At 37.0% G+C, this 16,339-nt stretch overlaps 1 protein-coding gene across 2 annotated transcripts in view; it reads left to right on the top strand.

Moving 5' to 3' along the window:
• scn8aa (sodium channel, voltage gated, type VIII, alpha subunit a) overlaps positions 1 to 16,339 on the top strand; it is a gene marked incomplete at its 5' end in the record, with an annotated part of 51,171 nt that overhangs the window by 16,718 nt on the left and 18,114 nt on the right. For both annotated transcript variants that reach the window (XM_079588371.1, XM_079588370.1), the window contains 14 exons: positions 327 to 418; positions 3,397 to 3,621; positions 4,017 to 4,080; positions 4,339 to 4,480; positions 6,217 to 6,423; positions 6,630 to 6,917; positions 7,847 to 8,119; positions 9,116 to 9,251; positions 9,363 to 9,601; positions 10,663 to 10,836; positions 11,822 to 12,178; positions 12,740 to 13,210; positions 13,718 to 13,835; positions 13,968 to 14,122. In XM_079588371.1, the coding sequence (XP_079444497.1) occupies positions 327 to 418; positions 3,397 to 3,621; positions 4,017 to 4,080; positions 4,339 to 4,480; positions 6,217 to 6,423; positions 6,630 to 6,917; positions 7,847 to 8,119; positions 9,116 to 9,251; positions 9,363 to 9,601; positions 10,663 to 10,836; positions 11,822 to 12,178; positions 12,740 to 13,210; positions 13,718 to 13,835; positions 13,968 to 14,122 (2,941 nt within the window). The remainder of the gene's footprint in view (positions 1 to 326; positions 419 to 3,396; positions 3,622 to 4,016; positions 4,081 to 4,338; positions 4,481 to 6,216; positions 6,424 to 6,629; positions 6,918 to 7,846; positions 8,120 to 9,115; positions 9,252 to 9,362; positions 9,602 to 10,662; positions 10,837 to 11,821; positions 12,179 to 12,739; positions 13,211 to 13,717; positions 13,836 to 13,967; positions 14,123 to 16,339) is intronic.

The following is a 16,339-nucleotide window of genomic DNA, read 5'->3' on the forward strand; positions in this document are numbered from 1 at the left end:
GTCTCCATGTAACTTTGATCTGATCATTGCAGGTATGTAACAGAGTTTGTAAACCTAGGCAATGTCTCAGCTCTGCGCACGTTCAGAGTTCTGAGGGCATTGAAAACTATTTCTGTAATCCCAGGTAAGAGAGTGTGTGAGAGCGGGAGGGGTCGGGTCGGTGTTAGGTGTACGTGTGTGTATTTTGGTTTTCTTTTCCTTCCTTTCCCCCCGTAGTGGACAGGCTCTGTGAGTGACGTACCTCCTGGTGGTTCGTTGGCGTGGTGGTGTTCTTGGTGTGTTTGTGGTTGTCATTGGTGTCTGTGTGTGATCCTCCCTTATTTCAGATATGTAACAGAGTTTGTGGACCTGGGGAATGTATCTGCGCTGAGAACATTCAGGGTTCTCCGAGCATTGAAAACTATCTCTGTCATTCCAGGTGAGATGCAGTTTTGACGCTGAGGTTAACTTTCAGTATGACCCCCTATTACTATTCGATTTGAAATCTTTTATTTGTTGGACTTCTCTCTTATTATTTTTTTAGCGGAAATTAATTTGGAGAAGACCATTTAATTTGCTTTTTTTACTATCTCCAAAATTATCAAAAATGGTACTTATACATTTTTGATAGGCTTTGCAGTCTACTATCAATCTCCAGAGTCCTTTGGTTTCGACAGCCTTTTTGTCCCAGAGCAGATTAGAGCGATTTAGAGAGCTTTAGTGACCAAGCCTTTGTAACCTCTTTCATGTAGGCATTAAACATATCTGTGAACTCAAGCAACTATATTACTTGTAGGTTTGTTGTTAAGATGTTGCTAAACACTAAAGCAGTTACATACGGCTTTTTTATTGCAGATTTTAACAGTAAAGACTTTAGATAAAGTGATGTTTCAGTCTAAAAGAGAACCTACAGTAGGGGTACACTGTCTAAAACAGAGTTGGAACAGTAGCCTCAAAACAGCAAACTGCAAAGGTATGAATGCATTCATTTAGCTGTTTAATGTATCAGGATACAAATATAACTTTTCAAACTAGCCCCTGGCCTCAGAGCACTAGAGTAGATATTTTTAACAAGCTATGTTTTGTTCCCCAAGATGAAAATTGAATGGCTCTCAGTGAGTTCCCAAAGAACATACTTGTTACTTATTTATGAAGACTGCCAAGCCTAGTTTGTGGACATATTTTATGCTGCATGATGCTTTGGAAGTCACTTGCTTTTATAGTATTAGCCTACTAAGTGCTTGGCTGCCTTATTTTTTTTAATATTCTTTTTTGTTCACTTTTTTTCCTTTATTTTGTATGAAACTCACAAATTGCACCTGGAAGTGAAAAAATAAGCATAGTGCAGATGGTTAAGGGAGATTTTTTTCTTTCTTTGTCTGTTTCAGAGGAGTGGATTTTTATTTCCTTCAGTGGCCTTGCAAAAATGCCAGACCTTTAGCTTAACGTCATGACACATTAGCATGATATGCTGTAATTTTCTGTGAAATAACAGATCATTGATTTTTTTTTTAGCTGACTAGGTTTTACTTCAAGTCATATTTGTCATTTCCATGTTATTTTCAGTAAGGAAAGTAAACCTACTCATCAAATCCCTGAGCCCTGGGAGATTTTTCGTTTTGACAGGGTTTATGGGCATATCATTACTAAACTTCAGCATTACATTTGAGATTCTACTGTCTTGAAGATAGAGCAGTTCTTTTGAATTTGGGAAGGGTCAGTGCAGTTCTCATAATGTTTAGCTCAGCATGTCTGGTGGAGCCCTGGAAAATAGTTGGACTTGTTTCTGTTCAGTCTTTGAGCTGAAATGACCTGCATGTAATCTTCACCCCCTTAGTCCCTGCCTGCTTTATTCTCCCTATGTCATTGCCCTCTGGTTGTGCTGAAGTATTTATAGACAAATGGATGTCAGGGTTTTCTGTTTCTGGGAGCCCTCCCTTGAACCATGAAACTTCTTCTTTTTTGAAATGTAATTCAAAAAAAAGTTTCAGGATTGATTTTTGCATGCCCTGAAATAATAATATATTTTTTTGTAGGCATTTATTAAAACCAAGTTTAAGAAGAATAGTAAATAATTATTTTGAATAGACCAAATGATGGGATGGCTCCTAAGCAGTATCTGTGTAAGGAAACTTAAAGTGTATTTTGTGGTGCTGTTATTTATATGTTGTCAGAATCAATTCAAATAAGGATTCAAGGCATGATTCAAACTAGAAAAATAAATAATGAAAATATTTTAATTTATGAGGAAGTGCATCCTTAAGCATCCGGATCAGTGGTTCTCAACTGATTTTGCTTCTGGAGACAGATTTTACATTTACAATCAGATAAAATTGATTTCATAGTGTTGGCAGTCAGTCATTTATCACACAAAACACATTAGGCCAAAACTCTGTTTATGATGAAAGCATGCCAAGCATTATGTATATGTTGCCATCTGTCTTAATATGCTAATTTCTACAAAATGACAGATGATGTTTAAATTTAATTGGATGTTTAGCTTTCGATATCAACAACAATACTGTATATTTAGAGTGTGTGTGTGTGTGTAGATGTTTAACGGTTCCAGTGCTGATACTGGGGGAATAATCGCACGGCTGGAAAAGGCCATAAAAATGTATTACTAAAATATTCTATTGTCCTATAATACTGGAATTCTGACAATGGCCTGTGCTTTCTGGTCATTTATTATTTTATTTTTTTCTATTATTTATATTACTATTTTCAATAAATGAAAAAATGTTAAACATCATTTTCTATAGGGTTAAAAATGTAGCATTGTTCCATGCAATCAGAACATACCTGCAAGCCACCAGTTGAGAACCACAGATAAGACAAGTACAGGTGAAACTCGAAAAGTTTGAATATCGTGCAAAAGTTTATTTATTTCAGTAATTCAACTTAAAAGGTGAAACTAATATAGACTCATTACATGCAAAGTGAGATATTTCAAGCCTTTATTTGTTATAATTTTGATTATAATGGCTTACAGCTTATGAAAACCTTTTCACAATATTCTAATTTTTATTTGGGGTTTTCATAAGCTGTAAGCCATAATCATCAAAATTATAACAAAAAAAAAAAGCCTTGAAATATCTCACTTTGCATGTAATGAGTCTATATTAGTTTCACCTTTTAAGTTGAATTACTGAAATAAATGAACTTTTGCAAGATATTCAAATTTTTCGAGTTTCATCTGTATATGTATACAAGACAGAGTTTCTTTGAATCAGAAACATCAACATGGCCTCACATAAATAAATAAAAATAATTTATCTCATCATGCCTTGAAGACTCCTTTCATACACTTCTGGGATTTGAGCACACATGCAACTGTCTGTGCCTTTGTGTGTGTGCGCGTGTGTGTTTGTGTGCATATTTGTGCGTGTATGTGTGTGCATATTCAATATCTCATAGGTCTGAAGACCATTGTTGGCGCTTTGATCCAGTCTGTGAAGAAGCTGTCAGATGTGATGATCCTCACCGTGTTCTGCCTCAGTGTCTTTGCCCTCATTGGTCTGCAGCTCTTCATGGGAAATCTGCGGCAAAAGTGTGTCATCTGGCCCATTAATATCACAGACATGTTTCCCGATACCAATGGCAGCAATGCATTCAACTGGGACGCCTACATCATGAATGACAGTGAGCTTCTGTTTAGTTTGTCATACACAAATTACAAAAATGGTTAGCGATGCACAGTTTATAGGTTTCAGCCAATAGTAGATTACTTTTACAATTCATCCAACACGGAGTATATAATAACACTGGTAAAAACACAGTTTTTTGTTTGTTTTTTGGGAAATAACAAAATGTATATCCATGTACATTATACTGTTGGGATGCCTATGTTCACTTTTAGCATTTAAAACAATTAATTTTAGAGTTTAATGTTTTAATTTGTAAAAAAGTAATATATCATTTTAATTTCTGCCATTTATCACTTTTCTGCCTTGTCAGTATTGGCCAAGATTGTATTGTCTTCATCAAAAATACGAAATGGTTTAGTTAACTGATTCTATATCTCTGTTTATCATTAGAAAATTTCTACTTCCTGCCAGACCAGTTGGATGCTCTTCTATGTGGAAACAGCTCTGATTCAGGGTGAGTGTTTGGCTACAAACATGGTTCCAAAACTTCAAATCATTCAACATAGACATTTAGAAAACACAAACTACACTTCTTTATTAAAAAATACAAAGCACGAAGAAGCTGCAGTTGGAGGCAGACGCCTTTGTGCATTCATATGTTTAAATAACATCAAGAATAGCAGAAGTAATTCACTGAGATTCTTCTTCGACAAACGTTGTATGGTAATCCATAGAATGGTAATTAAGAGTTGTGTGCACTGTTTTGCCTCAGTCGCTGTCCTGAAGGCTACACATGTATGAAGGCTGGTCGCAATCCAAATTATGACTACACCAGCTTTGACAGTTTTGGCTGGGCTTTCCTGGCTCTCTTCCGCCTCATGACGCAGGACTTTTGGGAGAACTTGTACCAGCTGGTAAGGGCGTAGTCTTTTTTTTTTTTTCGAATATCTTAATTTTGCCACTAACCAAATTATTATTTCATAAATCAAATGTTATATATTTTATCTTCATATAAGAATCTACTTTGAAAACAAAAATAGGCAACATTTTAGTACTTATATAGTCTCTATTCTCATTTAGTTTCTATGTAAATGAAATTAAAATTGCAAAATTCTGCTTTTGCAACTTTTCACAATTAAACAGTCAGCTGAATTTAAATATTTGCATTTAGCATTGTAAATAAAAAAACTCAGGGCTTGAGTTATTCTCATGCCTTTTACACTTGATACTACATTTGTAAACAACAGGAAACAATATCAATTATGAGGATGGGTTTCTCTGAATCCTCTGAATCCAGTTTAATATGCTTTACCATATTAACCATATTAACTGTTAACCATACCTTTAATTTGTGCATGGAGGAGTGTTTAGGATTAGCCACAATATGTATGCTGTCCATTACTGGTCCTGATCCTAGAGGGTTCACTAAGTTTGAGGACATCCTGCATATCCAGGTCTGTCTGCAGGATGTCCTCAAACTTAGTGAACCCTCTGGGATCAGGAGCAGTAATGGAAGACTAAATAGTAGAATGCTAAATGAATCTTGAGCTCTAGTTCATTCTGTACACTTACATGTAGGTACAACTTCAAGCATAGGTATCTAAACCCCAGTCTTTCATCTCAGCTTCCCTAAAATCTGTGATAAACTCACCTATATAGCCTTGTAGTGAGGCTATATATATATATATATATGAAGACTTCAGATGCAAAAGCCTCTAAGTGCCATCTAAAATTTTCTTCTATAATTAGCATTTTTATTAAGCTTGTATATTTAAGTTCAGTAATTTCACTTTAATGACAAAATGGCTTTTGCATCTGAAGTCATATTTATATATATAATGTATAACACACACACATACATATAAAAATACATATATATAAACATATACTTCATTGTTACTGATAAACAGATATAATTTTTATATTTATTTTAATCTATTTAAGGAATATGAAAATGTATATAATTATTAAATAAAAATGAATTATATAAATATAATAATTTTAATATGATTATATTATATAAATTTTTATTAAATTCAGCACATGGAATAAAGTGTCATAATTGTCTCTTAACAAGTAGTTTTAATACTCAAAATGAACTGCATGTTATACACCCCGTATTCAGCTATTGAATGCAATTTGTTCCTAGAAGACACGTAATTGCAGTTCTTTTAAAGCTGATGAGAAGAAATGTCACTCCTCATAAGTATTTTCTCATTATTTTGTCAGGCAAAACAACCGTACTGCTAAAAACCATGAAATTACGGGTTATCTTTCTGTTCTTTTCTTTTTAATTTTCTCACTCCAAACAATCTGTCTTTCTGTTTGTGCACCAGCATGTCAGGGTGCCAGTAGCTGCCTTAAGCCAGGCTGTGTAATAGTATGTATGCATGAATGTATGTACAGTATGTGTATTTGCATTCTATGCACAAGTAGGTCAAATATTCTCAGAATAATGAACTGACATTAGAATTTTTCCAGTGAGTTCTCTTCAACATGTATGTAAGTGAAAAAGCATAGCCAAAATCCATTAATATTATGTTTATGAGTGTTTAGAAATTCGTCAGTGTGTTTATGTGTGTAAAATTTTTATAGCGATGTATGAATGCTCTCGAATTTAAGATGCTTCTGCTCTGTCCCTCATCCACAGACCCTGAGAGCAGCGGGGAAGACCTACATGATTTTCTTTGTGCTGGTAATCTTTGTTGGCTCGTTCTACCTTGTGAATCTGATCCTGGCTGTGGTGGCCATGGCATATGAGGAACAGAACCAGGCCACTATGGAAGAGGCGGAGCAAAAGGAGGCGGAGTTTAAAGCCATGCTGGAAGCGCTGAGGAAACATCAGGAGGACGTGCAGGTCAGGCACTGTTTCAATAAGGGTCCTCTTTGTGCAATTTCAAATGTGTTCTAGTATAATGTCTGCCTGGTATATTGGATGGTTGTTTTGTATTTGGTTATTCATTAGTGATCAAGTCTGATTTTTAATTGTCAGCATTTTTGTGACTATGTTGGAATCTAAAATAATTTATATCAGTGAATGACTGATACATTTTGTGATGGCAGGCTAATGCTATGGCAACTTCGGCGGGGACGGTGTCTGAGGATGTGGTGGAGGATGATGGTGAAGTAGGAGGGAACTTGTCCTGCAGCTCTTCTGAGATGTCTAAACTCAGTTCCAAGAGTGCCAAAGAGCGACGCAACCGCAAGAAGAAGTGGCGGCAGAAAGAGCAGGACAAGGAGAAAGGGGACAGTGAGAAGTTTGTCAAATCCGAATCGGATGATGGAAGCAGGAGGAGCAGATTCCGGTTCCCTGACAACCGTTTAGGGCGTAGGAGTTCTATAATGCACCAGGTAAAGAATGACATCTGTGTATCATCATATTGTTAATGTGGCTTTCTATGAATAGGGGACAAAATAGGCTCGTAAATTAATTTTGTTCTTTTTTTAACAAATGGTGTGTAAAGAAAACAGCATGCAAAAATAACTAAACGTTCAACAAAATATTATATAAGCTGCTTATTATTTACTTGATGACTAATACATTTTATTAAATGTATGTATCCTGGTCATCCATAATTTTATATATGGTATATAAATGTATAATTATGTATAATTAATATAAAAAATACATAAACATCAACATTAAATGGGTAATTGTTAATAAAATACAATTACATAAAGATTTATCATAAATGAAAAAAAAAATTTGCTTCGTCATTTTATTCTTACAAAAACTGATTTTATTATTGTTAATTGCTAAGCTTCATAAATGCAGAAATAAAAAAATAAAATAAAAAAATCTTGCAATGTTGTAGAAAAAGACCAAATTATTTTACTACTACTGTGTAATTTTCTTTTTTAAATAGGAAGAAAATATTATTATTTTTTGTAATAAATTCAAAAAAGAAAAAAAAAAGAAAAATCACCATCTTGTACATTTTGCTTTTCAAACATAATGGAAAAAGTACCTAATGTCTGTGCTTAATGTTAAACATTCCACTGTTCAGAGCAAGTGTGTAAAACCAAAGAAGTCAACAGTTCCACTTTATATTTTAAGGTGCCCTTGTTACAGTGTAATTATACAAATAAGTACTGAGTAATATTAATTAACAACATGTACTTGATATATAATTAGGTATTGGTTTAGGTTTAGTTGCTTGTAATTATGCATAATTTAATGTTGTTATTATAGTATGTAAAATGTGTAACAGGCACACTGTAAAATGAAGTGTAACCAAGTCAACATTTTACCGTTTTCACTCTGTTTTCCTTGCCTCCAGTCTCTGCTCAGTATCCCAGGCTCACCATTCCCTTCAAGACGCAACAGTAAGAGCAGCATCTTCAGCCGCTGTAAGGACGGAGGCTCAGAGAACGAGTTTGCAGATGATGAGCACAGCGCGGTTGATGAGTACGACGAGAGGCGCGATTCATTCTTAAGCCCGCAACGTCGCAACAGCTACACGGGTTACTACGGCAAGCGCAACAGCACTGTGGATTGCAATGGAGTGGTCTCTCTCATCGGGCCGGGGCCTGGCGGACGCCTACTGCCTGAGGTGATAATAGATAAGGCAGCCACTGATGACAGCGTAAGGAAGTCTAAGAGTAGATCAGTCTAGGCATGGGCATCATCTATCTCTAAACCTTGGCTCTCAATCTCTGTGTTTGGCTCTTCCTCTTTCCGATGCATTTGTGTAATGATTATTTTGACTTTGCTCTAAAGTGAGCTCTCTTTCAGTTGAGGACTGCTCTCAAAGCCTGTGTGATATGCTGCCCTTTTATGCCAGTTTGAAATTAGTGAACAAGCTGCTGACTATAGATAGACCTAACTGTATGAATGCTAAGATTCAGGTGTTTCATACACTACTGTTAAATAGTTTTTTATAGTTTTTTTTATGATCAGTACTGTTGCATCTATACTGAAGCATTGTAGTTAGCATGGTAGTCTACTAGCTTAATGAATCTGAAAAAGCTCTGGTTTACCTTCAGATCTTCAGCATGAGGTTAATGGATCATGATATTTATTATTTTCCTCTCTTGAATTCTTTGTATGAATGCATGCAGATGCATGCTGACTGGATCTCCTAAAAGCTGGAGATGCAGGGGCTTCAGATGAGGGGAGGAGGGGAGCGGAGGACAATGGCTGATTTATAATATGATGAACTTGAATAAGTTACTAATTCATAGCCTTTCCAGCATTCTGGATATTTTAAGCCCAAAACATATACTTGAATATTTCAAATGCCCAAAAGATTGCAAATACGTCCTTATGTTTAATTTTTATATTTGAGCAATTTGATAACATGTAGCATGTTAATAACGTGCTTATGTTTCGTACAAATGTATCTCCACCCTACCTTCTCTCTTGTGAGAGTCCAGCATGTTTCCGCTTTAATGCATTCAAATGAAAATGGTTCCTTTGGACAAAATGTGTAAATTGTCAAAAATGGCATTCTCCTACTAGCTCTGTGGTGAAGATTTTTCTTCCAGCCACTAGCTGCACTATAATGTTGTGATGGGTCTGTTTACCCTCATTGTTTTCCTCCTGACAGCCAAATTCTGATCTTGAAATCAAGAAGAAACTCTCAGGCTCCCTAATGGTTTCCATAGAGCAGCTTAACACATCGTTTGGGCGCAAGGAACGAGCCAACAGTGTGATGAGTGCGTTAACCAACACATTGGTTGAGGGTATGTTCACATCTTGTAACCTAAGGAATGTCTTGTTTTTTTTTTGTTTTTTTTAAACGGAAGGAATTTCATTGTTATCATGGTTACCATAATTGTATTATTTACTTCCAGAACTGGAAGAGTCTCAGAGGAATTGTCCACCATGCTGGTACAAATTCGCCAACACATTTCTTATCTGGGAGTGTGGCCCCATTTGGATGAGGATTAAAGAGATTGTGAACATGATTGTGATGGACCCTTTTGTGGACTTGGCTATCACCATTTGTATTGTGCTGAATACTCTCTTTATGGCCATGGAGCATTACCCTATGACGCCGCAATTTGAGCATGTTCTGAGTGTCGGAAACCTGGTGAGTATTCTACATAAACCCTCTAGAAATTCTTTTTTTCCCCCTTTCTTTCTGAGTCTTTGAATTAAAATATGAAGAATTCTTTCATCGCTCAGTGAAATGGTCCCCCTCCCCCATGCCTTATATTTTTGTAGTCTCTGTAGGGACGTTGTTGGAACACTCAAAGCCATTTTTATGCCTGGCGTAAAGACAGTGCTAAGCTATTGGCTGAGTGTGGTGGTGCAGAGCCAGCATAAATATTTCATGTAGCCTAATCAATGAGCGGCTCTAAAATGGTGGTTCTTTCACAGTTCTGGAGCTCAAACCTGGTAGAGAAGAGCAGATTATCTTTTCCCACTCATGAATCGTTGAACCAAATTGCTTTTTATATTACGTAGCCATGTGATGGCGAAACTGTTAGGGCTCATAAATTCTCACTGTCAGTGCGGTGCTGTACACTGACCACAAATCATTGTTTCCCAAGTCATGTGACCTGCTTAATGGAGTAAATCATATGCATGCCTCTCATAGTGAGGCCTCTCTCAATGTAATTTCAGCTGTGCTGACATGGTGCAATAATGATGCAAGTATTTACACTGGTTCGGTACACCTGTGTTCGCTCTGTTGTCATGGTAGCAGGGGGCGTACTAGGATGGAGCAGGTCGTGGCTGTGCAGGCGGCAACGTGAGTCACGTTCGCTGGCTGTGCAGACACATGGCAGGCCTCCTGGAGTCAAGGCCACCTTGTACCCTCCCCCAGATCGCCCGCCTGTAGGGTGATTAACTGTACCCTTTGCCCGTGACAGCAGAATGATCTGTTTAACACTTTGAACGCCACTGAGTCTTGTGTTGATTTGTCAGGACATTATTGTGAATGTGTAGGCCAGGATTGGGCACTGCTAGGTGTCACGCAGTGTCAGGAAAGAGCTTGTGTGTAATGGATAAAGTGCCTTTTGATAAGTTGGTTGATATCAGATTGCTTTTATAAATTAGTCTGGCATGTGAAATTAACTAAATGAGATTAAGTCTCAAAGTAGTCTTTTTGTCAGCAATCCATCTCAATTTTTTGTTTGTTCTTTCTAGGTGTTTACTGGTATCTTCACTGCCGAAATGTTTGCCAAGCTGGTTGCAATGGACCCATACTACTACTTCCAAGAGGGCTGGAATATATTCGATGGCTTCATTGTGAGCTTGAGTTTGATGGAGTTGGGCTTGGCCGATGTGGAAGGCCTTTCTGTGCTGAGATCCTTCCGATTGGTAAACCTTTTTATTGCTTCAGAATTTCAATGTATTAACAATGTAATGCTTGTTAATTATGTGAATCAGGTAACAAAATTATTTGACATGAAATGGATATTCATCCTATGTTGTAGTTGCATCTTATTATGAGTGATTCATCCATGCATATGCTTCTTCTTTTTTTGACCATATAATTTTTAATCAAGATTTCTTAACTCGATCTTCCAGTGAAACATCAGACTTCTCTCTGGTGATGTATGCCATTTAATCGACTTAAACCCCGCCCCTTTTTTTACAGTTAACTAAAGCTCGCATTCAGATCTGCCTCTACCCAATCAACAACTGATGTAGAGAACCAAGTCTCTGTCCTATATATATATATATTGTTTTTTATTTTTCAATAATTAATTTCACTCTGATGTACATCACAACGCAGAGGAAAATATATTTTGCTACTTTCATGATGTTGTAGCTTTCATGGTTATTAAAATATTAAGGTATTAAAATTGAGCAGCATGCTCAACTCATTGAGCTAGAGGAATTGCTTAAAGTGTGGTCAACCACACTGTATGGCTGTATATACAGTATGTCAGTTATAACTTTTCCATCATTTTATTATCATTTGATGAATTACTACTTCAATTCCCAATAAAAACAGTATAAACTCATCTCCCTTAAATAAAATTCTGTTTAGCACCTTCTTTACGCGGGCGGCAATAGCACAACGTTAATTGCATCAGGCAGATAGTGAGTATAATAAGTCTAATTTACATAGAAAGGAGGTGTGTTTGAACTGAAAAGAATGACAGTTATTTCATTTAAATACAGAGCAACATTCGTTCAATGCATTCAGCGTCTGGTTAAACCGGATTGTGGGTGGTTAGTGAATAAGACATAATGAATAAGTGCCGTAAATTTGCTCTTTGTTTTCAACAGCACACATTCAAAGACCAATATTGAATGTTCATGGTATTTTAATCCTCCTTTTTGTCACTTTTAACAGCTGAGAGTGTTTAAGCTGGCTAAGTCATGGCCCACCCTCAACATGCTGATAAAGATCATTGGTAACTCAGTCGGAGCTTTGGGGAACCTGACCCTGGTGTTGGCCATCATCGTCTTCATCTTCGCCGTGGTGGGCATGCAGCTGTTTGGGAAGAGCTACAAGGACTGTGTGTGTAAGATCGCTCAGGATTGTGAGCTTCCCCGCTGGCACATGAATGACTTCTTTCACTCTTTCCTAATTGTGTTCCGGGTGTTATGTGGAGAGTGGATCGAGACCATGTGGGACTGTATGGAGGTAGCTGGACAAGCCATGTGTCTCATTGTCTTCATGATGGTCATGGTCATAGGGAATTTGGTGGTAAGTGTGCTTTGATGCAGAAAATGCATTTTTGTTGTGAAATCTAAGCTGAGTTGTACTTATATGGCGTTAAACATACAAAATCTGTTCCATAACTTAGTGTGGCAGCATCCTAACCATCTTCATAACTCATAACTGATCATTGAAATGTTTGAATTTGCAAGCATTTCAATAGAGTTGAATGTTAGGGTGTTACACACTAATATAATATATGTGTATATTATGAAATATGTATTTTATTTTAATTATATAAAATATATGTAATGAAATTCTATACATGAAAAAGGTCTTAATATAATATTTTTTTCATCCTTATACATTTATCCTATGTATTGTGTCTATATATATTTTGATTATTATTATACATTTAATATTATTTTATTAATATTATGAAAATAAAATAATAAACCATTTTTTAAATTAAATGTATATAAAATACATTTCAGATGCTTCAATATATAATGATGCATAAACTGCTCCAAAGGCAGCTGTTTAGGTTTTGAACTGAAATATTAGTTTGAGACTATTTTTTTTATACTACTTTTCTCTCACGCTGATCAGGTCTTGAATCTGTTCCTTGCCTTGCTGCTGAGCTCGTTCAGCGCAGACAACTTGGCAGCTTCTGATGACGACGGTGAGATGAACAACCTGCAGATTGCAGTTATCCGCATTAAGAAGGGAATTGCCTGGGGGAAGATCAAAGCTCGAGAACTGGTCAACATCATCCTCAGGAGGAAGGTCACCGATGAGGCCAAGCCGCTAGATGACATGTACGACCGGAAGCTAAACTGCATCGCCAATCACACGGGCGTGGACATCAGTCGTGACATGGATTATCAGAAAAATGGCAACGGAACCACCAGTGGAATCGGCAGTAGTTTGGGCAAGTACATGATTGATGATGACCACATGTCCTTCATCCACAACCCCAATCTGACGGTATGTGTGCCTATCGCTGTGGGCGAGTCTGACTTTGAGAATCTCAACACTGAAGATTTCAGCAGCGAGTCTGAGGCAGAGGGCAGCAAAGAAGTGAGTATGCAAAAGAGCTGATGCTGTGATGCTTTCAGGCTTTGCCCTAAATGCTAGTGGGTGAAATGTAATTCCTGTGGTTATTGATTCGGTCTCAGGAGTAAATGCTCAGTGATTCTAAAGGGAGGTATTTGCACATTTATGTCCATAATATTGATATATATGCTGTAAAGTGTGGTATATTGTTTCAAAATGATGTTCAAACGTATGTAGGCCATTAAGAACACTGTATTGTGAAACATGAATACAGACTCTTGTCGTTGCATTCTTAAAGTTAAGTGTATCATTTCTAGGCATTCAAACTGGTTTACAAACACTTCTTGTCTTCCATTTGTCAAGCACTCACGTTATTGACTTCTGTTTGTTTGAGCATCCTGACCAAGATTGGCTTAATTTTTTTAAAAGTGCCAGAGACCAATTACAAAATAATTTTTTGCAGTATTTTTGCTTTGCTCTTTAAATTTTAAAATAACACCTGTTGTGACCTCTCTCTCTTTTCTCGATGAGTTGGATGACATCAGCTCATCAGAGGGCAGCACCATAGATATTAAACCAGAGGTAGAGGAAGCGGTGGTGGTGGAGACGGTAGAGGAATACGTTGACCCCGAAGCTTGCTGGACCGAAGGTAAAATGGCTCATGCATTTTTTTATTTCTGTTTGCAAATTTGAACTTTAAAAAAATAATAATAATATATATATATATATATAGAAAATGTAAAGAATTGTGAGAACAAATATAATGTGTGCCATTTTGCAGCTTGTGTGGCTCGATACAAGTGTTGTGATGTGCCCATCACGGAGGGCTGGGGTAAGAATTGGTGGTTCCTCCGGAAGACCTGCTATCTCATTGTGGAGCACAACTGGTTTGAAACACTCATCATCTTTATGATCCTCCTCAGTAGTGGAGCATTGGTAAGAATGTACACAAACACAACTTTCTTATAAGAATGTGCACAAGTATTTTGTTCTATAATTAATTACTTGAGTAGACAAATACAGCTTATAGGCCATGTACAGTGCATCCGGAAAGTATTCACACTATCCACATTTTATTATGTTACAGCCTTATTCCAAAATGGATTAAAATAATTATTAATTTCAAACTTCTACAAACAATACCCCATAATGACAATGTGAAAGAAGTTTGTTTGAAATCTTTGCAAATTTATTACAAATAAAAAACGAAAACAATCACATGTACTGTACTTAAGTATTCACAGCCTTTGCTCAATACTTTGTTGAAGCACCTTTGGCACCAATTACAGCCTCAAGTCTTTTTGAGTATGATGCTACAAGCTTGGCGCACCTATTTTTGGGCAGTTCCTCCCATTCTTCTTTGCAGAACCTCTTAAGCTCAATCAGGTTGGATAAGGGAGCGTCGGTGCACAGCCATTTTCAGATCTCTCCAGAGATGTTCAATCAGGTTCAAGTCTGGGCACTGGCTGGGCCACTCAAGGACATTCACAGAGTTGTCCTGTTGCCACTCCTTTGTTATCTTGGCTGTGTGCTAAGGGTCGTTGTCCTGTTGGAAGATGAATCGTCGCCCCATTCTGGGGATGACCTGTGGAAACATCTGAGCTCAATTTTGAGTGTCATGGCAAAGGCTGTAAATACTTATGGACATACTGTATGATTGTTTTCCCGTTTTTTATTTTTAATAAATTAGCAAAGATTTCAAACAAACTTCTTTCACGTTGTCATTATGGGGTATTGTTTGTAGAATTTTGAGTAAAATAATGAATTGAATCCATTTTGGAATAAGGCTGTAATATAACAAAATGTGGAAAAAGTGAAACGCTGTGAATACCTTCTGGATGCACTTTATACAGCTAAATTTGGTTATAAGTTCACTTTTTAGTGCTTGATCCTTTTCTGTTCACACAGTTCACTAAGTTAAGGCCTGGGTATACTTAATTTTTCACGTTCCACACTGTCTCGCGCACATTCGAGTCTGCGATCCTTTCAAAGTATACAAATTTGGCCTTGAGTGCGGAAAGACACGTTTGGCGCGTGCACACTATCAAGTGGATTTGTTTTCAAAGTGCTCAAGTCACTCGCACTTGCACTGTTTTCGCGCACTGTTCCCACGGTCACAAAAATTTGGCTCATCCTGATGACTAAAATTACGTCACTTAGACGTGGACGGCCGAAGTATACTTTGGGCAGTGTGACAGCTGCATTCTACAATTGAATGAACTCCCGAAAAATGCAGGTATTGACAACCACATTAACAATTAGAAAATTAGTGTGTGCAGAACCGAACTGAACAACTAGTTGTTAATGATGTATTTAAATGCTTGTCAGAGATATGTCTCTTTTCTGTATGGGTGGTGCAAGGAGATCACAGGGAAATAGGTGTGAGCCTTGACTCGTTCATGTTGCTAGATCAGCAAGCAAGAACAAGCCCATAATAAAGCTAAATCCTTTATACTGAAAACAATACCAAAATATCATGACCCACACCTGCACACTTTAATAGCGCACATAAACTTGATTACTTTATGAGCCAAGACCAAACAACAATCCCAAAAACACACTTCAAGGGATCGTTCTGCATAGCAGCCTTTCAAACATAATCAAAACACAACGCCTCTGCCTACGATGGTTTTGTTAAAACTGCAGAACATAACAAGTCTGCTAGCTGTAATATTACTTTTGATAAAAAATAGTGGATGCCAAAATTTCATGATTAAGTCATGTTCCGTACACACATGAGACGATAATGCAGTTGTCAATCCTGAAACTTTGCAGTGTATACTTGGAAAAATATTGCATGATTTACTGTAGTTGACTGTACTGTACTAAAAATGGTAAATACCTGTGGCAACTTATTTACACTATATTTTGGATTCTGTTTGGATTCTATCTGACCACTGCATTAATATCCAGTTGAGGTTAATGTGAAGTTCAAGCAGGCATTGTAGAGACCTGGCGCCAGAGCTGGGTGATGTGATTAATGGACTGTACTATTCATCCAATTGGATCTATTTCTGGCACTGGAAATGTTCCTGTCTTTAGCACAGCTAATGTTGCCAAAAATGGAATGTAATAGAATCAACGACCTTTCCTTATACAGATGCATTTAGAAAGCTGACTCTAACCTGTGTTTTTAACTGAATTATTGCAAAG

The sequence above is a fragment of the Phoxinus phoxinus genome, assembly GCF_949152265.1.
Source record: "Phoxinus phoxinus genome assembly, chromosome: 18".
NCBI lineage: Eukaryota > Metazoa > Chordata > Actinopteri > Cypriniformes > Leuciscidae > Phoxinus > Phoxinus phoxinus.